Source organism: Empidonax traillii, unplaced genomic scaffold (assembly GCF_003031625.1).
Source record: "Empidonax traillii isolate 1590-97213 ecotype Southwest subspecies unplaced genomic scaffold, ASM303162v1 scaffold56:size2478089, whole genome shotgun sequence".
Lineage (NCBI taxonomy): Eukaryota > Metazoa > Chordata > Aves > Passeriformes > Tyrannidae > Empidonax > Empidonax traillii.
In genome coordinates, this window is record NW_020955249.1 from 818049 (window position 1) to 841466 (window position 23418).

At 42.0% G+C, this 23418-nt stretch overlaps 1 protein-coding gene across 5 annotated transcripts in view; it reads right to left on the reverse strand.

Annotated features, from left to right (window-relative positions):
- The window catches only part of RGS6 (regulator of G protein signaling 6), a 265220-nt gene that overhangs the window by 39574 nt on the left and 202228 nt on the right, over positions 1–23418 (reverse strand). For 4 of the 5 annotated variants that reach the window (XM_027879654.1, XM_027879651.1, XM_027879652.1 and 1 more), the window contains exons 8-15: positions 22582–22658; positions 19393–19474; positions 18817–18891; positions 17706–17804; positions 16625–16686; positions 11717–11827; positions 8372–8497; positions 1726–1912 (exon numbers count right to left, since the gene is read on the reverse strand). In XM_027879654.1, the coding sequence (XP_027735455.1) occupies positions 1726–1912; positions 8372–8497; positions 11717–11827; positions 16625–16686; positions 17706–17804; positions 18817–18891; positions 19393–19474; positions 22582–22658 (819 nt within the window). The remainder of the gene's footprint in view (positions 1–1725; positions 1913–8371; positions 8498–11716; positions 11828–16624; positions 16687–17705; positions 17805–18816; positions 18892–19392; positions 19475–22581; positions 22659–23418) is intronic. The other variant, XM_027879655.1, reaches the window with a different exon arrangement.

The window sequence follows — 23418 nt, forward strand, 5'->3', positions numbered from 1 at the left end:
CAGGATGAGCCAGTAAAAGTCAATATTGCTCCAGCTCTGTCAGGGCACTACATCCTTCAGCAGTGTCCTGCTTCTTCCTGCTTTTGTTAGACAGATTTCGCAGCTGTCTGATCAAGCAGTCACAAATAGCTTGCTTGGCCTTTGGAGAGTTACCAGAAGTCCACTGCACATGAAGGCAACTGGGCTCACCTTCCATTGTGCTATCCTCTCTTGGCATAGATTCAGTCTCCAAGAAGACCATAGCTGGGTCTGAAGGTCTACCTTTGCCTCATACTTCTGTATTCGTGAACTACAACATCTGAGGAACTGAGGACATCTGTCAGCATGAAAATACCCTGAAATAAAATTTAGCCAAAGATCTAAAATTGCAGTTTAACTGCAAGGGCTCCAGCTTGATTTTATCAACTTCCCTTTAAATGGCAATTACACTGTGAACTGATTAGTTCAAGCCTAAGTCTTCTGTGTCTTCCTCTAACTAAATACTCATTGTCTAAATATCCTTCTTACTCTTAGTACTTCAATTTACCAATTTAATCAATTCCCCCATTATTCACCTATCTGCTAAACCCTGCATTTTGCCATCATCATTTTTTTCAGGTGATGTAAGAAGTTCTTGCTCATTATACTGCCAAGCAAAGAATACACCTTAACCAGAATGTTTTCATAGTCCTGTATTTCTCAGCTTAAAAAGGACATTTAAGTTGCCTGATATTCACAGGGGATCTCCTCGAAACTTTGCATACATTCCTTCTATTCTGGCCCAAAGGAGCAAGATTGCATTCAGGAAAATACAGTAAATGATGCTGGTTTGAAAAATTCATTGCCTAACCTTGTATAAGTGGTCCACAACATCTCCCCCGAGATGGAAATATTTTGTTAGTGGAGTGTTTTGAAGAACTGCCTTTGAATGCCAATTAAAAAATCCCCCAAAACAGAACAGGAATTACTTTCATTTGCTGTTAGTTTTACTACATGTTTTTGAAAAAAATGATTATGAGGAGGATATCTTTTATGTGTGTCCTCAATAATATATGCTACATGATCCCTTCTTCCTTTTTCTTTTTTAACAATTACAAAACTATATTTTCACTTTCTTGGAAGGTTATGCAGCTTTATCCTTGCTTGTAACAGTTTTTCTCAAATTATCTCTTTTCCTAAAGGCATTTTCCCTGTACAATTTATCTGTAAATTTTCCATGAAAAATCCGGGGCCCTTAGGAGGGAAGGATTAAGCTCACTGTGCTGCCTACTGTCCTATCATTACTCTAAGGCATTGTCTGGTGGACAAATTTCTTGCTGTGTTGGAGGGAGCTACTGCATTTGGGATTTGATGGGGGAATATAATTATCTATAAGTAAATAAATGATAGAAAAATAGTATTAGCCATGATTTTTATATGATATCAGCCATTCTGTAAATATGTCAGAGTTTGGTGACAGGGAGTACAGAAAGACAAACTGAACTCTTTCATCTTTGATTTTTCTGAGACATAGCTCCAGCTTGTAGCGCCTTGCAGACTTGTACATTTTGGAACATTTGTTCCCAGAGGAGCATTAGCCTGTTGTAACACACAGATTCAACGAAAATATCATTTACCCAGCTTGAATAGATATCCTCAAAGTCACTTCAAACTGTGCATCTCCCTTATTTACAAGTGAGCAGTGACAGTGTGATAGTGGAATATCACAGTAAAAATGAGAGTAGTTCCATAAAACCAAAATCAAACCTGTGCATCTTCATATGTATATCTCCCTGGGTCTTTGACATTTTGGCTTGTTTTCTCATAGCTGTGGGAATCCAGGTTGATAGCACTTTGGGCCCCAGGAGCTAGAAACTCTTGCCAGATTTCTTCCACTCTGGTGGTTACCTCCTGTAGAGGTTGTTTCTTGAGATCTTGGACAGCCAACCAAAACCTGTACTAGGCAAAAAGGGCAGAAAAGAGAAAAAGATAGAAAGCTAGGTAAGACTGTGTGAATAAGCCTGGGCAGAGTCCCAAAATATAGACAAAGAACCTAATCTCGCATCTATCAGAATGATTTCAGGGGGAAAGTGTGACGTACTTTACACCAGTCCCTTACACTGTGGCTAAGATCAGAACAGTGACTTTAAGAAGTGATACGTAATTATTCAAAGTGCTCCTGCAGAAGTGTCAGATTAGGTACGCAAACAGGAAACCTCCCGAGCCGTGCAGCTGGAGGAGGGGAGCAGGCTCTGCCTCCCACAGCCCCACTTTAATGTGCCAGTGTGCTGGCCATTCCTGCCTGCAGGACCGGTCATCCAGAGGGGATGAAAAATGCAGAACAAACTTAATATTCATATAATTTCCAATGTGAAGTTGTAGCAATGGCACTTAGAGAAAACTTTTTTTTTTATATATATGACTTGTAAACTGATCAGCATTCAGATGGATGCCATGGGAAGAGATCACAGAATCATAAAATATGCTGAGTTAGAAGAGGCCCATAGATGCATCTTGTCATGGCCATACTCCAATTTTCTTGACTAGGCCATGCTTACGGACTAAAATAAGTTCATAAAAATTAAGAAGACAATCTCTTTGATGGCTAAGGGCATAATTCACATCTTAATCTGTAAAACCAAAGGCCAGAGAGTATTTCTGCAAGAGTGACATACATGTCTTTTATCCCAGGAAAAAAAAAAAAAGGCACACCTGGTGTACTGCCTTGTTATTTGAACCATGACACCCCATTTATCACATGCACGCAGATAGTAAAGAGTAGCACTCACAGTGCAATATTCTGATGCCATATGTGGCATCCGTTAGTTGAAAATATTTTATCATTCAATTTCAGATGCAATGGAAACGTGAATGTAGAAAAGGCATAGGAGAAAAGATGCTAATCATTGCAGAGTAGCTGGGACACTTCAGACAAACATTTGGCTAGAGAGAATGTTTTCTGCTGGCTTATCTTCTGCCCCCGGACCCGGGAAGGCGGGCTGGGAAAGCACACTCGTGAGAGAACTGGGAGCGCTGTGAAGTGACAGCTTGCCAGAACAGGAGCTCCATCCATTTTAATAACCATTTGGCTCAATCTGAAAACCAACCAACCAGACCAACCTGACAGTAACAAGAACAAGCTCTTTTTACTGTAAGCAATTGTGAGTTCATGCCCAAGCCTGGATGTCCTCTTCAAGGCAAAGGGGAGTTTTGTCTTGGTAAAAATTTCAAAGCTATTCACTATAGCTGGTATCTGAAAATCAAGGAACATCAAAGAGGGGTACCCAGCCCCACGGCTTCAACTCCAAGGCAAATTCTCTGCCATAAGGAATCATGCTGAAGCCAATGCATAAGCAGGGCTTCTGATGGGATTTACAGCATTTAAAAGAGAAAAGCAGGTATTTCTATCCAGGAAATGAATAGACACACAATGACTGTGCTGGAATTTCTGCTCAATTATAAAGTGCAAATGCACTCCCTGAATCATTCCTGCAATTTCTGAAGTGCAAGCCCAACCCAAGTTCACAAGGACTCAGAAGATCCTGCATTGCCTCCTCCCCTTCTGTAGGAGACAGATTTCCAATAGACACCTCTTCCACAGGGCAGGGGAGAATTGAAATGTCCTTGTGTGTCCTCTCCACAGGTGCTCTATAAGCAGAGCAGGACTGGCACAGGGACTGTCTGCACAGAGGGAACAGCAGCACTGATCACATGTTCTTCGTCCTTTATAAAACAGCATGTAAGGTCTGGTGAAGGCTGATAATATGATGTCCTAGTGTTGTCAGTGGCATACACCATTCCAGCCTCATCCAGCTTGTAATTAAACTGCTGTCACTTGCAGAAGATATCCCATAGTGGCACTTTATCCTTTACAGCTCCCTAAAGGCACAGAGAGCTCCTGAACCTCAGTACGCCTGCTCTGCCCCCCAGCAGGGCACTTTAGAATGCTTGGTCACTGCTGTTCACAGATGTCCCTCAGTGAAAAGACTGCTAGGGCAAGACAGAGAGGGTACGTTTTGAAAGAATTTATTTTAAAACCTGATCAAGAGGCAAAATATGGATGACTCCAGAGACTGAGGAACAACTGACAAGATAAGGGTAGTGTTGTAGCCCCTTCTTGAGGGAGGACATGGTCCCTCCGGTTTGACAGTGAAATCACCAAGTCTCCAATCTGAGCCTGGAATCTGAGCTCACTCGTCTCATTGCCTCAGTGGTTCCATGTCAATGTCTGTTGCACCTTCTGTCTTGCACCTCTAACCATTCACAAACCTGGTTCTCACTTCATTCATCAAGAGAAGTATCTTTTGAACATCTCAGTTGGGATGGGAAATGAATGAAAATAATAGGTATAAATCTAAGTGCAGCTCAGACAAGGACAATATTCACATCTTTTTGTTGTTTAATAGCCAGATCCTTGGTACAGTGAGCCTGGCATGGCCAAGACCGTCAGAAATCTGCCCTCGGTGGGCAAGCTGGGGGCACCAGCTGCAGCGAGGTTGTGTGCTGGGGCACAGGGGACTTTCCGAGGGAGCCGCAGTGTCGGTGGGGGCGGGGGCAAGCGTCCCGCAGGCTCCCTCTCCCTCTCCCAAGCCGTGCACCCGGCATGCACAGTGCAAGTCCCTCTTCCTGCTGCTTGTCGGTTCCCAGGGGCTGGATGGAGAGCCCTTTATTCCCTGGATCTGGGCAGCGGAGCGAAGCCCCTCCGCTGTGCGAGGCCGCCCCCGGCTCCAGCCCCGCGGGCCTGGCCCGGCCCGGCCCGGCCGCTACGCGCGCCCTGCGGCGGAGCTGCGGCGCCCCCTGCTGGACAGGGCGGAGCCGCCCGGGCCGGCACTGCCCGGGCCCGGCACCGCGGCGGCAGCTCGGGCAGCGCCTGGAAACTGCTCGGGAAACGCTTTTTGTTCAGTAAACTAGGGGCTGGGGGGAGGAGGGGTGTGTGTGTGAGGTGTGTTTACTTAATACACCAGCTCTCCTCGCTGCCTGAACCACTCCTTTCCTGATGAAACCTGGAAAAAAAGAAATTGGCAACAAGTTGTAGCCATTAGGAGTCATGTAAGACATAAACACTTTCTTGCAGGTAAAATTCCATTCTGGCTAACTCCGTTTTCAACATATGCTCACAATCAATAAGGCCCAGACCGCCTGCATCCCTGCACCACGAGCTCCACAGTGCATTCCCACAAAGCATCATGTGTTCCCCATTTAGGTCTATAAACAGGTGTGCAGTCTCCTTTTCCTTTGAGTGAAATTCCCATGTCCAGTATTCCCACTTTGCTGTTTCTCTTTCCAGCTGACACTCTTTGAAGTTGGGGGGGGGGTGAGAGGAGGGGGGAATCAATCCACCAGTTAGATGAACATCTCAGAAATCTGAAGATATCCCAGGAGATTCCCAGGTCATAAAAAATGTATAATAACTCTCTGATGCCCTTTCCCTTCCCTTTCCCTTCTTTCATTTTTCCCTTTCCTTCCCCTTTCTCTTCCCCTTACCTTCCCTTTCCAGCTTGGAATTTTGTCTGCTGTATTTTAGGTACTTCAAAAATCAACAGAGTCAAAACAAATTATAGATGAAAGATAGCAACTGAGAGGAGATATAAAGAGGGAAAGGAAAAGAGTTAAAACAAAACCAGAGAGAAAAATATCCAACTGACTGGCTTTCCTGCTCTCACATAAATAATGGACATCCAGTAAATAAGTAAGTTGCAGGGCTCAGCTGAGCCCAGGAGACTGGTGGACATGATCCTGCAAGTTTATTAGAACACAGAAACACAGCTGGAAGGAGATCTGGGAGGTCACTGAGTCTAGTCTGCTGCAATGCCTCATCCAAGACCCCCACCGGGACCAATTTTTCTCAGCTAGGAAAATACGGAAATACCCCACCACATTCAGCCCTGTGATTTGGGACTTGCACCACTGGGTATAAGAACAGAATTTGGTCCTCTTGCTATACTACTGAATTACATTAATTTCGAGGCATTCTCAAGCACACACTTCATGAAGTCTTTTCTACTCCTACCAGGAATTTCTAGGTTTTCTCATGTGCCTTAAGTTCAACACAGGGCCTTACATGGCTCCGGCCAGTGCTAATGAAGATCCCACTGACACTCCCAAGAGATAATACATCCCATCTGCAAAAGTTCACAGATAGTTACTGGGGCGAGAGTCCTTAAAAGATTAACTACAAATGTCCTTTTTCTAGCAAGGTGCCAGATGCTGTGCTCTCAGAAAGTTCCTTACAGCTTCCCAGAGTTGGATGGGACGTATCTCATTTCACTGTAGATGTCTACCATGCAGACACTGTCACTGAATCCATCTCCCCAGGCTTATGGTAAAAAGAGACAAGTGCTTTACAGAGTAATTTAGGTCCTTTTAGTTTTGTTTCCACTTAAAACTGAAACAAATCCTTCCCAGGTGATTTACCGATTCTTCTTCGGCTTCTCTTGTCTCTCTCTAAATGGAGCCTGGATAATACAGAAGAAATTGTATGCTTCCAAGCTGTAAACTTAAGTGAGACAGATACCACCCAACCTTGCTGTTGAGTTTAACTTAGATTTTGCTTGCATGTTTAAACATCCAGTAGCTTTCCTTTATGCCACACACTCCTAATGAGAATTTAGGAGCTTTCTTTGCTTCACCTGAACCCCACAGAGCCACCTTCTTCTCTCTAGCATCACTGTTAACAATCCTTATTCCAGTTTACTTCATTAATATTTCTGCCTTTGCATTCATTTATTTAAAGCTTTAAGCAGGCTTGCTAATGCTTATCCAGTATTACATAATAATAACATACCATGCTACCAAGATAAAGATAACCTAAGATTGATAGCAAAGTTGCCATACTAACTAAAAACGATACCAGTGTCTTCCACAAAGGATGCAGGATTTAACCTCTCTATGCTAGCCCTCTGACTTGCCACCTCCCTTCACTACAAGCCATCTCAAAACCAAAGAGAATGAACATCAGCAGGAGGAACAGCTCCAACTGACCGAGGGAGGTACATGTTTGCCTTCTCATAATGAAACTTTCTTCATTTGTTTGAGTAGGATGAATGTGGAGGACACCTGCTAGTCATAAAACCTGTTGGATTTCATTGGCACAACCCCAGATATATTTCAGAACACCCATCTGAGGAGTACTTTAATACAGTATATTAATTTTGCACTTCACTACAATTTAATTGCAAATGAGCACCACTGTACATAAGTGCAGTCAGCATATGCAAGTTCAGTATCTTTTCAGCAATAAACTTTCAAGCTCATTTTTGTAATTAGTAGCACTCCCTTGTTTATCTTACAGGTTAACTTTCAGGTTTTAAAAAACAATAAATATAAAAGTGCATTGAGTTTTCACTGTTTTGCTACTGGCATGCTTTTCGTATTTCCCCTTTGACAGCCAAATCTGATAAATACAATGGCCAGTTGACTGACTTCATGCTCAGTTGACAGCAGATTTCTGCATCCCAAGAGCAGGCACAGTTCTGCCAGTGAACCTGCAAAGCTCTCTGGCCATCCCTGCCATTGTTCACTCAGCCTTCTGGAACAGGACTGCCTCAAAGGAAGCATGAGAACTGGTCCCTATATCATATCCTGAGAAAGAACCACAGCACCACAATAAAGCATCTGCACCATAATTCAGACTCCATAAAAAAAGTGGGTTTTACTGGATACCACCATATTTAGGGTAGTCAAATTCCATTACCTCTGTTACCTCAGTTAAGGAGCAGGTTAAGGATCCCACAAATGAGTACAGAAGCACAGACTGGCACGCTGACACTAACTCAAGCTTTCCCTTGCTTGCCCTGCTGTTGCTGCTCATCAGCTTCCTGCTGCTGCCCAAAGGATCACCCTCACAGGAAATTGGGCTGTTTATCATGTGCAGGCGCAAGTCTGATCCATAACCTCAGCCACTGAGTATCATCAACCTCTACCTTGTTCAGAATTCCCACACAGACCAAATGCTTTTAAGGTGACTCAAGCTTTCAAATAGTTAGGAGGTGCTGGAACTAAAAGTAGATGTTGCAAATCTGATTTAGTTAGTGCCAGTACTGCAACAGTGTTTAGCCACATGATCACTATACTGTTTCCCTCACACAACCATTGCCACAAATACACATGTAAATCCTATATATTGTTATGAGGCTTAATAGCTATATGCTGTGTCTCATCACATTATTTCAACTTTGCAAGCCTTTGCATATGATACCTGACAACACTGGCTCTGCTAAAAACCGTTTCTGACATTACTTATACAGGTCTAGTGTAGGCACCTGTAGCAGTGCTATGGGCCAAATCCTACCATTCCCAACTTTATTCAAATGGGTGTTTTTAGCAGTTCAAGATAGACCAAACACTGCATTTCACCTATGCAAGAGAATAGTATTGGTTGCATTTATTTAGTTCAAGTCAAAAAAGGTTTCACCTCAGGTTTTCTGAGCTGAATTCTGATTCCAGGAAGCGAAGGAACTGGTCTCGTCCTACTGGATCTTTCAGCACCTCATCCATGGAGAAACCCCATCTTTTCACACGCTGCTGACTAGGTTCTTTGCTGTTTGGAGAGAGAAGGGAAAAAACAGATGGAATGTGCATCTCTGCCTGCTGTCCGAGCAGCTGCTGTTGTTTCTGCTAAGCAGCAAAGGGAGGAAGATTATCAGATGAGATGTTGTTTTTTTCTAAAGATTATGCAGAAATACAAGTTAGCAAATAACATAACAAAGTTATAAAGACCAGGGTCATCATTAAAGCAACTGTACTATCTGGGTGCTACATACATAGCTACATACATAAGAGAGACAGCGAATAATTTGATTTTCAGAGTAATTTCTCATAGGTTTCATATAAAGAACAGCATTCTATACTCAAATGGTTATTCATTATGCACTTTTTGCATATGTCCTCAAATGTACCTTAGGATTTCTTATATGCCAAGGCAGAAATTTTCTAGCAGTATTCCCTGGGCCACTGGTGAGCTCCAAAGCATTTCCTTGTGTCCCACACAGTGCTGGCTGGTCACTTGGAACTGGCTTCAGATTTTCAGATCCCCATTTGCATTAAAAAAGCACTTTCACTAAGAAGCAGCACAGACAAGATTTCTAAAAATGATTCCTGGTTTGTGGTCTTTTATTTTTCAGTGCCTCTGATTTTTCCATGCTTAAGTCTTGGAAGACTAAAAAGCATCTTCCTCCTACTCTCCACAATAATCAGACTTCTATTTTGTGTCTCAGCTGGGACACTCAGATGCAGAGGCACCCAAAATCACTAACAACCTTTCTCCTAAATTATTTATTAACACAACCCAACTTACGTAAGCTGTTGTTTGAATTGCCAGACACGTTGCAGAGATGCCTGTGGGGAGAGGTGGTGCATGGGAATCACAACAAGGATCCTAAAAGACAGTCCACATCAGAGCGTAATCTGGGCTCACAAAGTGTTTGAAAGCTTCTGGTGTGATGGCGTCATACTATGAGACAACCATTAAAATACAGCTCGGCTGCTCACGTTTGTGACAGTAGAGCCATTGTTAACAGTACATATCTATTAAACTACATGTCTCGTCATGTCCACAGCAATTCCTAATCCTGGAGCCTTAGGGGACAGTGGCGATCTGTGCTGAAGACAAATAAGCCAAAGGGGTAAATAAAATGCCTGCTTTGATTTCCTCTTGGTATAAAGGCTAAGCAGAATTGATAGGCATGTCCTCACTCGAAGTGCAGCACACTCTGGATGGCTCCTCCTGCACTCACCCAGGAGCCAGCAGCGCTGCAGACAAGGGTGCAGATGCCTTAGCCTACCTGTTAAGTGAGACAGCCTGAGCATTGGGACATGAAAGCCATGTTTGTGCAGAGCCATGCATAAGCTAAGCTCAGGGAATTTCTCACTGAATCCAGAGATCTGTAGCTGTTCTTCTTGATGCTGCACAATGTTCTAGCACAAAAAAAAAAAAAAAAAAAAAAATCCAAAGTGCTGTCACAAATTGAATGCTTTCCGTGTCATTTCCCAAGTCCTGATTGCCATGAAGGATGAACTGTAGTGGCGCAGGGCTGCCCATACTCAGCAGCCAGCCTTACCATCCGAAGTGAGAAGCTCTTTGTTTTCCTGTGCAAGGGCTCTGCTCTCCTAACTGAGGAAACAGCTTCGCAGGCAACACAAGGGGATCGCGGGGATCATTTAATTATTCATGCAAGTTGCAACTAGATGCAGATGCAGTGAATTCTCTTACAATAGAGAATAAAATGGAAATACAGAGCTGTTTGTTCTTCCATCTCTTAACAATACAACTTTCTCTTTTTCATCGGCAGGAGAATCACCTTCCTTAACTCTGAAATCACAGCAGAAGCCAAGCATTTGTTTTAAATTCCTACAAAGGCTGTGACATCAGGTTAATTGTATTCTTCAGGGACATAGACATCTTTTCGGGGATTTGCAGCTACCTCAACAGATGCAGAAATAATGGATGCCTGGATTACTTTGTGGGTGAGGGTTTCTGCAGAGCAGTATTTTGCAAGAGCTGTATCTGGTACTAGCCCTGCTAGGGAAGATGGAGAAAATCAGAGGAACTAACTAAAAGAGAAATGCTAAATATTAAAACTACGTGAAGAGGGGCAGAGGTTAGGGAACTAATGGATTTCTGTGACTACCAGAGAACCAGGTGAAAACATCTTTCACATCACAGACCACATGGTTTTTAAACAGGGAAAAAATTTCCCCTTTTCCTTCAGTATGAATCAGCTTTCTTGGACCAATATTGTATCTCACTTTAAATTACTATTCAAGAACAGGCAGAATTAGATTTAGCATTCTCTTATCAAAGATCAGCTAAAGTGAACTAACTCCCTGTTCAGATTTGGCGCCAAATGGCGGCAGCTAAACACTAGGAGAAGCTGCTGCGCCCTTGCAGTAGTTCACCACAGGATATGACTGAGTACTGAAGGTGACATGCAGCACAGTGATTCCACTCAGACCTTCTGTGGGACTTGCAGTGGCAGGCAGGACAATTTTAGCCCCTTTGTGAGGGCTGTGGATAGCAATGGCAAGAGATGTAGACACAGACCAGACTTCCCTTGCACCAGCATAACATGGGTAAAATATGATCTCCATTGCAGTGCTTTGCTTGGTTTTTTTTTTTTTTTTAGAAACTCTCTGAAGTGCAAGGCACTGAAAGTCCTACAGTCATCCTTCCTCCTTTCCACCTCTTAGACACCATACCAGAGACAAACCAGCTTGTTCACCAACAGGAGAACAACAGAATCACTTTATCAATCTACTATAATTCTGACCTGCCAAGTCTCACACATTACATGTGAGCAACATTCCTCTGGCTCCTGTGCCAAATCCAGCACAGCAGGAAAGGCCATTGCCCTATAACCCATCCTATTGTGCCAGCAGCATCTTTCACAGGATTCCAAGACACAAGCAGGAGCATTGCAGCTGGTGAGCAGAAGAGAGCAGGCTCTCAAGCATCAAAGGAGATGTGCTGGAACAAGAATATCTTAGCAGTATCCTATAGCTGTAGGCTCCTAGACCTGAAACTGTGTATGTTCTTGAGAGGTATGAGAACATCTGTTACCTGACTTACAGAGTGCCGTACATCAAGCCATATGGAAGTGGAAGGGCTGAATAATTCACAAACACAAGTGATTAGCTATGTACTTAAATCTTTTAAAGATACAGACATACAACTACCTTTCCAAACAGGGCAGTGTGAAGAGCATACAAACAAAATGGCAAGAAAACTCTAACATTAGTTGAGACTACCGATTATTTTTACCTCATTTCAATGTCCCACAATGCTACATCATCACTTATCCAGGGATTGGAAGGCTCAGCAGGAGTTATAAAAGGGTCATATTCCACATACTGCTCTGTGTAGGCTATTAAACTGATAGGTAAAATAAAAAGAAAAAAAATGAAAAAGAAAGACAGAAAGAAAGAGAATCAGGGTTTGAATGCTCAGTCACATGTCAGAGAGGTACAGCTTTCATTTTTATCCTTTTTTTTTGGGGGGGGGGGCTTATTTTTATTTTGTAGGGATTAGTCAGCTTCTCAACAACAGGAGACCCTTTTCCCAGAGATGATGCATGCAAGGATTTCTCTGCCACCAGCTCACTGCAATACTTTCCTAAATAGCAGTATTTTCCTTAAGCTTGTCTCCATTAAGATGCCCATAAAAATCCCAATAGGCAACATCTGGATTGCTATGGTAGGACTTTCCCCAGAGAACCATGAGATGAATATGAAGTGTGTGTCATACTGTTCATTTGTTGCATGTTACTATTCCCTCTCATCCCTCTCTTTTTTGCAGACTTTTGCACCCACGTAACTTTATGCATTATGGGAAATGCTTACCACCTAAATAGGGTCATGGGCTGTAGCTAAGAATACACTTAAATCTTTGGAGGATCACAGTCCTGTGCTTCAAAGCTTGGCTATAGATAATTTTTTTGTTATGTTGGTACATTACTTAGTCTAATGGCACTATTGTAAAATACTTTAACAGTACTTTATAATTAACTTAGACTACAGTAAATTATATACATGTTGGAAAATCACCTGGCCTTTATACTGGCTTGCTTCATGACAAGTCACTTAAGGCATATAGCCTCTAATCCTCACCAGGATGAGTTTCAAAGAGCTTTCTGGGAAAAGGACCGTGTCTGCTCACATAAGTGATTCAGGAATTCCACTGGGATTGGGGTAGGGGCACATTTTTACAAAAGAAAGACAGCATATATGAAATAAATCAAAGGAAATTTGTCCTAGTCCATACTGGAAATACTCTAAGGCTTTTCTTCTTCTCTCTCTTTTTTTTTTTTTTTCCCTATGTCTGCCAAGTAATTAACTAAGTTAATTGTGTCTCATCATACTGAACAACTAATCTGCTTGCACTATGATTGTCCATGCTAAATTTTACCTCTGGTCTTCCCCATCTCAAAAAGGCTGGAGAATGAAAAGACCCTGTGAAACAAAGGGTCATAGAAGGCAGAAAGTTTCCCTGACCTGCTCTATAGTAATTATTTCTTTTTGTTTGTCCTAGCTCTTATCATGAGGCATTAAAATCATACACTTTTGTAACCACAGCAGGTTCCCATTGCCCCTTCGGGCACTCAGGGCTGTCTCATCTCATTTCATTAATTACATTTCATGACTGCTGTGGGTCAAGGGGTTGGAGGAGGGAGCAGCGTCCAATTTCACAGAGCAGCAGCAATCCCTTAGACATCAATGGGAGAGAGGGTTGGTTAAAAGAGAAAAGAAAGCCAAAAAGGATCAATCAGGAGATATCTGCTGTGAAACCTGAATTGCTCCTAATAAAATAATAAGATATTAGAAGTGCTAGTACAAGTACTAGAAAAAAAAAAAAGGGGAAGAAAACTAAAATGAAACAAGGGGGAATTGCTAAGCACATTTTGCTGATTCAGTATAATGACAGCAGCAGAATCATTGCCTCATTGTCTAAAGAGGCTACAAGCAGGGGAACTCCTAAGCAAAAGCATTTCTGTCAAAATGAAAATCTGGACTTTTGGCCTTTTGTGTGATAAACTGTATATCTGGTAGAGGAGATGGTGGGAAGAGTTGAATGAAGGGAGCAGAGCTTGCCCTGAGAACCCAACTGTCTCTAAATCAAGGGGGCCTGCTGAACCTTCACAGTAACTTTGAGAAGCTGAAAGGATAGCACAGATTTTTTATCTAGGGAGCTGAGACTGCTTCTAGTAGGAAGATGCTCATTTTTTCCCAGCTATTTCTACGATGCCACATCTAATGAAATTGTACTAACACTGCACAGTGCAGTCAGGGAAAACAGTAGGTAGAATATATTGATAGTTTTGCTCAACAGTACTCAAATCTCAATGCCTAAACCTGACAGTGTGCAGGTCCCAAGTGGGAGGAAAGGATGTGGAAGAAAGATTGTTTCCAAGGTGCGTGGAGCCGCTGAGGGATGCCTGTTCCCACAGCTGGTGCAGATCTACTCCTGGAAGGGGAACAGGGACGAGAGGGAAGAAAATCTTTAGTAGTGGGCATTTATTTCATGAAAGCTGGGGAAATCCTTTAGAGAGTCTTTCTGTTCCTCTTCTGGCAGACAAGGACTATCTCAAGAATAGCATGCATTAATGGAAAATGAATACATTTTGTCTGTTACTATTGAAACAATTCATATTTTATAGCTCTAACTTGTTTCCTCTAGCACTTCCTGCCTCATTTGCTCCTTGTTACTTCCCTCATCCTTCCTGAAGGGGAGCTATACTGAAAAAATGGCAGGTGGTGCCACTGTCAGTCTTGGCTGTTGAAGGAAGCATCACCTCCTGCACTCTGACCTGCCACACTGTCACTTAAACTGTCCTGAGAGCAGGGTCCAGCCTGAAAAGTGACTTGATAATAACAGCAGCTCCTTACACAGTAAATTTGTTCCTAGTGCTTATACTCTGTTTTAATGGGGCTTTCAGGTTGCACAGGGTTTTTTCAGGCTCAGGTCAGGTCATCCACATTCACTCTTCCTCACTGGTTCCCCCCACCTCTCCAAGCCCCTGGACTCATTAGCGTTAGCCTTTCAACCTCCCTCCCACCTGCTCTGTGATGCTCCATGTCCAGACTGCACTTCCCACAACTCTCCACACCAAGTCCCAGGACCCTCCATCCATGCTGCCACTCAAGGTCATCATGTAACCAAACACCTCCTCATAAGATATAAACATCACAACCATGATTTTCATCCTTTATAATTATTAATAATTCTTTATAAATATTCATTTAGGCTGGATGTTAGGAAAAGGTTCTTCACCCAGAGGGTGGTTGGGCACTGGAACAGGCTCCCTGGGGAAGTAGTCATGGCACCAATCCTGCCAGAGTTCAAGAACTGTTTGGACAATGCTCTCAGACACATAGTGTGACTCTTGGGGTGTCCTGTGCAAGGTCAGGAGTTGGACTTGATGATCCTTGTGGGTCCCTTCCAACTCAGGATATTCTAAGATTCTATAATTTGATTGTTCTCATTTTATTTACTTTTCTCCTGGTTATCAGTTTGCACAGGTTTTGATAGCAACATTTTCTCCTGCCATTTGGGAGCAATTAAAAAAAGGAAAAAAAAGCCCTTTCAAATCAGGAAAATTTTCTGTCCAGTTTTACTGAAAACTAGTAAGATTTTTTTTTTTTTTTTGCATTGACAACATTACATTTATAACATCAGTAACTCTTTACAAATGTGAAGAAAAAATGTCTTATGCAGATAGGATTCAATTTTCACAAGTGACTGAGTTTTTTTGAGTCCATCTTATGGAATGGATCTACCTGGAAAAAAAAAATCAAAGCAAAACAGATCTGCTTGCTTGTAAATTACCAGCCTGGAAATTATTACTGCCTCAGTATATTAAGTCTATTGTAAGTAAATTCAGAACTTGGGGGAGTGGGTTGGGTCAGTTGGTTAGAGCATGGTGCTAGTAATGCCAAGGTTATGGATTAAATCCCCATATGGGCCATTCACTTAAGAGATGGACTTGATAATCTTTCTGGGTCCCTTTGAACTCAAAATATTCTGTGAATATCTGAAACATTTTTTGTTAAAGCACAAATGTATGTTCTTAATTAAAAAGATCCAAACTCCCAAAACATAAATAAAAGTGTGCTCATTTCAACCATACAATATAGCATATGAAGGATTTCAGGGAGCCTCTGAATATTTTCCATTTAATTGGATAAATTTTCATTATAATTGCTAAACTTTATGAGCCATTAGGAGCTTAGATTGGCTTCCACTGTTTAATTTACTTAGTTTAGTACACACATGCTAACTACAGGTGCAGGCACTGCAAAGCACATTTCATAGGGTAATCTCTTTTTAATTCGCTTAAATAAAAATTCCTCTATTATTCCTCTAGCAGGAACCAGCTCTTATCACATCCCTCATGTTCAACACAGTTTTGCTTAAAAAGCAATGTCACTGAAGAGCACGCCTATTCCTACCTTCATCTCAGTGATTCCCCAGCAAATGTGCATAACTTACAAGTACCTAAGTAAAGAAGCTGCCTTTCTCAATCCAATTTGAGCTTGTTCTTCACCTATTTATACTTTTCTACCAGAATTAAATATCCTGCAAGTCAAACTGTACCTTGATTTGCCTCTGAGAAACTCACCTCTTAAAACACTGTCTTGAGAAGTCCAGGTACAATCCCCAATACTTCTCATAGGGTTTCATATATGTGAAAATGGGAGGAGGAACTGGCCCTACAAGCCCAGTATGAACACAGACATGAACAACCACGTGCAACAGATGCAAACACAGCTCCTTCTCCACAGCTGTGCCAGACTAAGAAGAGATAAGCACTGAGAGTTACTCCACAAAATAAAGGATACTTTCATATTGAAATAGGAATGACTTTTCTAAAAATAAACTCTAGAGTTGCAAAGGGGTGAGAAACAAAAGTCCTGCAAGGGTTCTTTCTTTTTTGAATGCTTCTTTTGTTTTTTGCAATATGACAGCATCCACCTAGTTTTCCGCAGCAGCAGAGGAGCATGTGCAAAAGTTTCAGTGGTCAGCAGACAGGCAGCACAGCAAGTCAAGAAGGGGAGAGGACAGATGCACAGAAAGAGGATCAGCCTTTGCACTACCCTGCCCGCTCTCTGTCTCTAGAAATGCCACACTGGAGATAGGAAAAGAAAGGGAAATTGTGCAAATGGAGACACTCACCTTTCTGCTACTTTGGACATCTTTAAACAATGTCTCTCTATCTGCATATTCAGAAAAATGATCTGAGGAGAGAGATGACAAGGACATTAACAATCCATGAGTTCTACATCAAGCATTGACAGTATACTAACATGCTATTGATTTTTCTTTCCAAACAGCTTGAAAGTAACTCAGAAGGAAATGGGACCCTTCCCTAGGTATCACAAGCAGCTTATTAACTGCTTCCTATAGAAGTCTCTATTTCCAAAGGCAAAGCTCCAGGGGAAGCTTCAGAAGACATAATTAAAAGTAGGAAATACACATATTTGGGGCTGAGGTTCCTAGACTACTCAGGGTGCAGTATGATCCCTTTGTTAGAATCACACTCCTCTCTCCCATTTCTCTAACTGACCAGCACCACACAATCAGTTTTACAGCACACTTGCACTCTGCTATGAACAAGTTCCTCAGTCTATGATAGAAAAAAGCCCAATAAATTTAGTGTTCTGGTTTAGTTCAGAAGACCACCTGAAAACTGTTTGCCTAATAAACATGTTTAAAGATGGCTTTACTAAAATGTTGACCCAGGAATTCCTGTTTATCCTTCAGTGAAGACTACTTATTGCAGGAAAGTAATTCTGAGGGAGAGCTCTCTGTGCCAGGGCAAGGATGTGTGAGCTGGCTGGCCATTCTTTGGCATGATTGTGCAAATAACTTTTTCCCAGTTTGCTTAAAGCTCTGACTGTACAGTCTAATAGTTATGCACTGAACGATGCCTTTCCTCACCACCAGTTCCCAGCCTGTGCCTAAGCATGCTGGCTTCTTCCCTAGCCTTTGTCACTGCTCACTTTTCAGACATCCTCAGTGAACTGGAAACTAATCTGTCTACTGGTCCACAGACAGAGTAACAGTAGATTCAAAGGTCAGTATTACTCATATCATCATATAACTGCACTGCTCAGTGGGTACTTATTACTTTACATAAGTGAAAATCAAGGACAGGTAAAGCATACGATTGGTTTTGCTGATATCTCCATAATTTTATATGCTTTTTTTCCAGGTAACAGTTCTCAGAAGAGCTGCCATACAGCCACCTACTTACTTGCTTCCGGAAGTCCTCCTTCGTAGTTTTGCGTACCGGTTGGGAGGGCATGTGTACAGGGCTTTGAGGCTGAGACTCCTCTGTAACCCCATACACAGACTGAGGAACCAATAAACACACAGAAGGGATTACAGCATTTTTCTCTGTTATGCAGTGAGGAACAGTGCAGCATGCAAAGCAGTAATAAGCCAGCAATTTCCTACTGTTTATACCCACACAGGTCAATAATCACCCAGCCTGGAGCAAAATTTACAGATCAGACCACACTTGCAGATACCTACAGTAGGAAGGTCTGTAAGCGCGTTGAGAAAAGACTGTGTTTTAAATGTTAAAATGCTGATAATTTTGAGGAGCTCCGAAGCCTGTGTGTGTCAACACTTGCAGGACAAACACTGGGAGTATGCTCATTGTGATGAACCAAGTGACAAAAGAAAATAATAGGAAATGGGCTTAAGTAGTGCCCGGGGAGGTTTAAATTGGATATCTAGAAAAATTTCTTCATTGAAAGGGTTATCAAACACTGGAACAGGCTGCCCTGTTGAGTAAATATCCCTGGAGGTATTTCAGAGGGACATGGTTTAGTGGTGGACTTGGCAGAGCTGGGTTAAGGTTTTGAGTCACTGATCTTAAAGGTCTTCTTTAACCTAAATGATTCTATGACTTTACATACACAGAAGAACTTAAACTTGCTGGAAGTCAAAGACACCCAAGTTGCTAATGCTCTAGCCTTTGAAATGATTAAGGCAGGTAAACAGCTCATTATCTGTGCCCAGATAATGTCAGAAAATGGGACTTAGGTATTTTTGCCAATTGCTTTTAATTTTATGGGAGCGCAGAGTCATCAGACATCGGAGACACAGAGTTCCTTAATGCCCTTTTCAGTTTTACCCATCACCCAGTCTGTACCACTCTGCTAGTAAAACTGGGATAATATATTCATCAAGCAAAACAAATACAACTGATATTATCAAAAAACTTTTTTTGGGGTTCCTGTTGGGTAAATCTGATATACTGTAGATGTCAAGTATGACTTACATTAAAACATAACCAAAACCAATGAATCAAAGAAACCCCAAAAAAGCAAAAGCCAAAACCAAGAACTCAAACTGACCTTTTTCACTTTCTGTGGATTTTTCATACGGCGACACTTTCTAATGTCCATTTCTGTGGTGTTCACACAACCTGGCTGAAAAGAGATGGTAATTGTGTTACTCCTCTGTTTACAACCTTCATGCTACCTTATCTTTCTAAAATACACAATTAGATCTTGTCCAAAACTCTCTTCTGACGTTTGTGTCCCATAAATTATTCGTGCTGAACAAGAGACTGCACATACCCAAGGCTGCTATCTCAGCATCCAATCCATTTTACTCCTTGGCACCAAAAGGAAATAGTTAAGAGGGGAGCTTTTTTTTTAGGAAGTCTGAGCCAAACTGGGTAAGCTGCTTTTCTTTCATAAGCACAGTAAATAATTTTCCAAACTTCACGTATTTCCAAATCAATAGTTTCATACATTCACAAGCTCAGAATTTCTAAAATAATCTTGTAGACATCTGGTGTGTTCTGAACTGCGAGGAAAATCCTCGTGGTGACTTTAAAGGCGATGTCTTCATGCATACTAGTGTTTACTAGTATTAAAACTTTCCTGTCAAAACCTGGAAAGTCTCAACATTTAAAAGAGCTTTACCACAGGCCTGTGCACATCCCAGAATGCTCTTTCCTGGCTGTCCAAAATCTTTCTTTCCGTTTTATCCTTTTTCCTGTCAATTCTGAAAAAAAAGCATAAATGTATGAGTCAATGTAGTAGTCACACTTTCTTCTTTGATGCAGTTCCTAGATGGGGATTTTAACTCTGTGACAAAAAAAATTCAGGAATCAGCTTTTTTTTTTTTTTTTGGTACAGCAGTGTCATACTCGCACTTGCAAGGCCACATGCCATGAACAAAATAATGCTGATGTTTACTCCAATATGGGTCAAAAGAGATTCTCCTAATAATGTGAAAAATTTAAGACCTGTTTTTTCATCTGTTGAGGAAAACAACCTTTCCTGATACTCTGTTTCCAGACCTTGATTTGACAGGCTGGAGAAGTTTGTGGCTTTGTCTGTGTGAGGAGACCACCAGAACCTGTTTGCTCCAGGTGAGGCTCTTGGCTGGTGCTGGACCAAGGTCCTAATTAGGAGACCCCATCGCACTCTGGTGCCCCAGCAGCACCACTGGCATGACTACAAACTGCAGAGGATGCTGCAGCAGTGGGATGCCCAGCAGCAACAACATGGTTAGCACTTGTGGCCACTCCTCCTTAGAGCTTTCAACACAAAGACTGGCTCTGCCTGTGTGCCCCAGTACAGGCAGAGCAAGGGGTGACCAAGCACAGGTGACCAGAGCTGAGCTTGCTGCACGGCCCTGTGCAAGCCAGCACCCACCCAAGAGAGACACACCTGGGCTGGCACAACAGTAATTCAGTAGTTTCAGTCCTGATGCAGCCAGCGAATCAACTCACTCAAAGGTCACAAGAAATTGTTCAAAGCAACTGTTTCCCTACCTCTTGGCAGCAGTGAGCAAGTCACATTTGGCACCTCACTCCTGTGTGCAGCTCTAAACACGAGGACAGCAAAATCACCACTAGCTTGCACAATCTACCTGTATAGAGACTTGGAGGAAGCACATGGAAGAAGGAACAGCCTCTACTTCCAGAGCAGGATTTAGAAAAGCTCACAGCATCCCTGTGCTGGGTTGCCAGATTGCTGCCACCCAGGAAAATCAAAGCAGTGAGGAAAAAAAACCCACACCAGCTGGGATTTTTGACCACCAGGTTCTCTCCCACCTGTTTTACTTTTGGAGGGGCAATGTCCCTTGGCTAAGTCTGTGCTAGAAATGTATCAAGAGGAATGGAAGCAGGGGACTAAAACTGATGTTTCTGAATACTACTCCCCACAAAGAGCCCAAGTCCTCCACAGTTTGGCATCACTCGCTGAATTACCTCTTTGCAAGGCTGAGGTGAGAAAAAAGTTCTGCACAAGCTCTGTCCCCTCACAGAGACAGAGCAGCCACCAGACTGCAGTCGTTGTACTGCACTGAGGATACCCAGCCCAAAACTACTACTTCTGAGTGAGTCCCTCACACCTGGCTGAAGGAGCAGGTGAAGTCTTCTGCCAACCTTAAATCACACAGTACATACAAACTGGAGGGACTCTTCAGAGGCTTCATGAATTCTCTTCATGAATTCAATTCACCGGTACTTTGTGCTCAACCCAGATTGTCAACTCTTATATCCAAACTTGCTGATAACTCAGTATTTCCCACTTTAACCTATGAAGACCCAAAACAGCTAGATGCTCTGTGGCTGTGGTTTTTGAGCAATCTAGGTATAGCAGTGGAATGTGTGTGCAAACAAAGACATTGAAGGCAATGCAAAAGTTGGTAAGCAGGAGGAATGTTTTCAGGTTTGTTTTGTTTTGTTTTGTTTTTAGTTAACTTAGGGCTGTGAATTCACTGTGAACTCCATCCCTTCCTTTTTGGAAACCTGAAGACTGAACCGTGACATGAACTGGAAATCAAGAAGCTGAAACTAGCCAGCAAAAAAAGCTGATAGTTACCAGTTCACACTAATGTTTCAAAGAAAACAGGATGGAGAAAAGATGAATAAGCAACGGTGATCACAAAGAATCTGATATTTACATTTCTTTCTTAGGTAATAATTATATGTTTTAGACAGAATGCAGAATTTCGCCTTGACTTAAGACTTTTCATCTTGGCAATAGCCTTTAAGCAACTGAAAGTACAGTTGCTATCATAACTTCTAATTTTCTCTTCCAAACAGAACACTGGTATTCTGGTTGGAAAAAATCCCTTAACTACCTTGTAATTTAAAAGATAACTATCATGTATTTAAATGGTACACAATTATAATGTTACTAAGCAAAGAATTAATCAAAACTCCAAAAGTTTAATCAAAGATAGAGATGTATACCTCAAGCCACACCCTCAAGAAATTATATTCCTTAACTTTCTAGCATCTAATGCTGAAAGTGCAAATTCCTTCCAGTGGTACAGAGAGTCAGTATGGTGTTCTCATGTGCCATCTTCACCAGCCCTTCCATTTTATAGGTGGCAACTACATGCACAAAATGGACACTCAGGAGTTTTAGATACTAGTTTGTTGACATTAGTATGCAAACCCTGGACCATATCCATTTTCCAGCAATCATGAAAATATGCTCGAAATACCAAGAGGCTTCAAACTGCTTCCATAAGGGAAGATGAGAAGAAAAGTAAATTTCAATTATGAGCAGAGGATAGGAAAAACCCAAATACTAAATATGAGTAAGTTTCATGTAAGTGGAACCCAATTCTCTATGTTAATTTAGTAGCATGAGTTGAACTACAGAGTAAAGATACAACAGTCAACTAGGGATTACGATAAATGAGAAAATCAAATTCAGCTTGCTGTAAACATCACCCTTATAATCACATTGAAGTGACAGTAATTTTGGACTCAGAAATACCCTACAAGCATAGAGTAACACAGACAGATGACAAAATTCTGTTCTTTCCATTTATACAAAACAAAAATACTACACAAATGTAGAAGCAGAATGGGCACATGAATAGCCCAAGCTCCCATGATGAATCCAAGCCTGGGAGCTCCTGACCAACATTTACATGTACAGATAATTAAACCACATTTAAGATTCTGGCACAGACCTTCAGAATTGGCTCTCTACTCTTTCCAGTCTGCCACTGATTAAAATTCACCAACACCTTCTGAGCTTAGTCACAGTAAAGATTTTGACAAAGAAGTTTTATTTGTACAGAATCCCCTTCCCTTCACAGCTCTAAATACTGGTGCAGTTCAGTGCTCTGGGATTACTCACTTCACTTGGGCCTCTGCTTGCATGAAGATGAATTCCCACTTTCTTGCAAATGCTCTCTGAAGTCTTGCTAAGTTTTCCTGACAAAATGTGAAAATAGTAAGAACAACAAATCTCTGTGATTACAACAATTACTTGAGAGTACAGTTAACATGGTGGGTATTTTTTTTTTTAAGCTGTAACACTCAAAACATGGAAGTCAAGTGTTGGTTTCAGGTGAGCTATCTTGCAGGCAAAGCAAGGCTGTAACACATCTTTTCAGGCTGCAGTCCAAAGGACCCTGTCAGGGATAAGTAATGGAGTGTGATGAAGACAGTTTGAGCTCTACTATGAAAAAAATGGACTTGTTCCCAAAAGATAACACTGAGCAGCTTTGTGAAGCTGACAACTTTTCATTTCTGATAGCAGATGGCTGCCACCTGCACATTTCCCTCTCATCCTCACTTTCCCTTCCTCATCCCACTGCTCTCTTCTCTTCAGGCTTTTGCTAAGGTGCAAAGCCTGAGCATCCCTTGCTTTGCTCAGTCCTGGTCACTGCTGAGAGCATTACACAGCAGCACAGCATTGAAGGCTGGGGACTGCCAGCATGATTCACAAAAGGAAACAGCTTGTTTGACTGAACAGTGAACACAGTTACCACAAAGACTGGGTCCACATGGAGTCTTGCTTTACATCTGAGGTAAGAGCTCTGGTCCAGACCCATTACAGAGAGTGCAGTGATCTGAACACTTGGATGTGGATATGACTTTGTCACAGTTCAAGGTTAAACTCAGGGCATGGCCAGAATTTCACGCTTAAATGGCACCCTGAGTTCACATATCCACACCCACCCCAACAAGG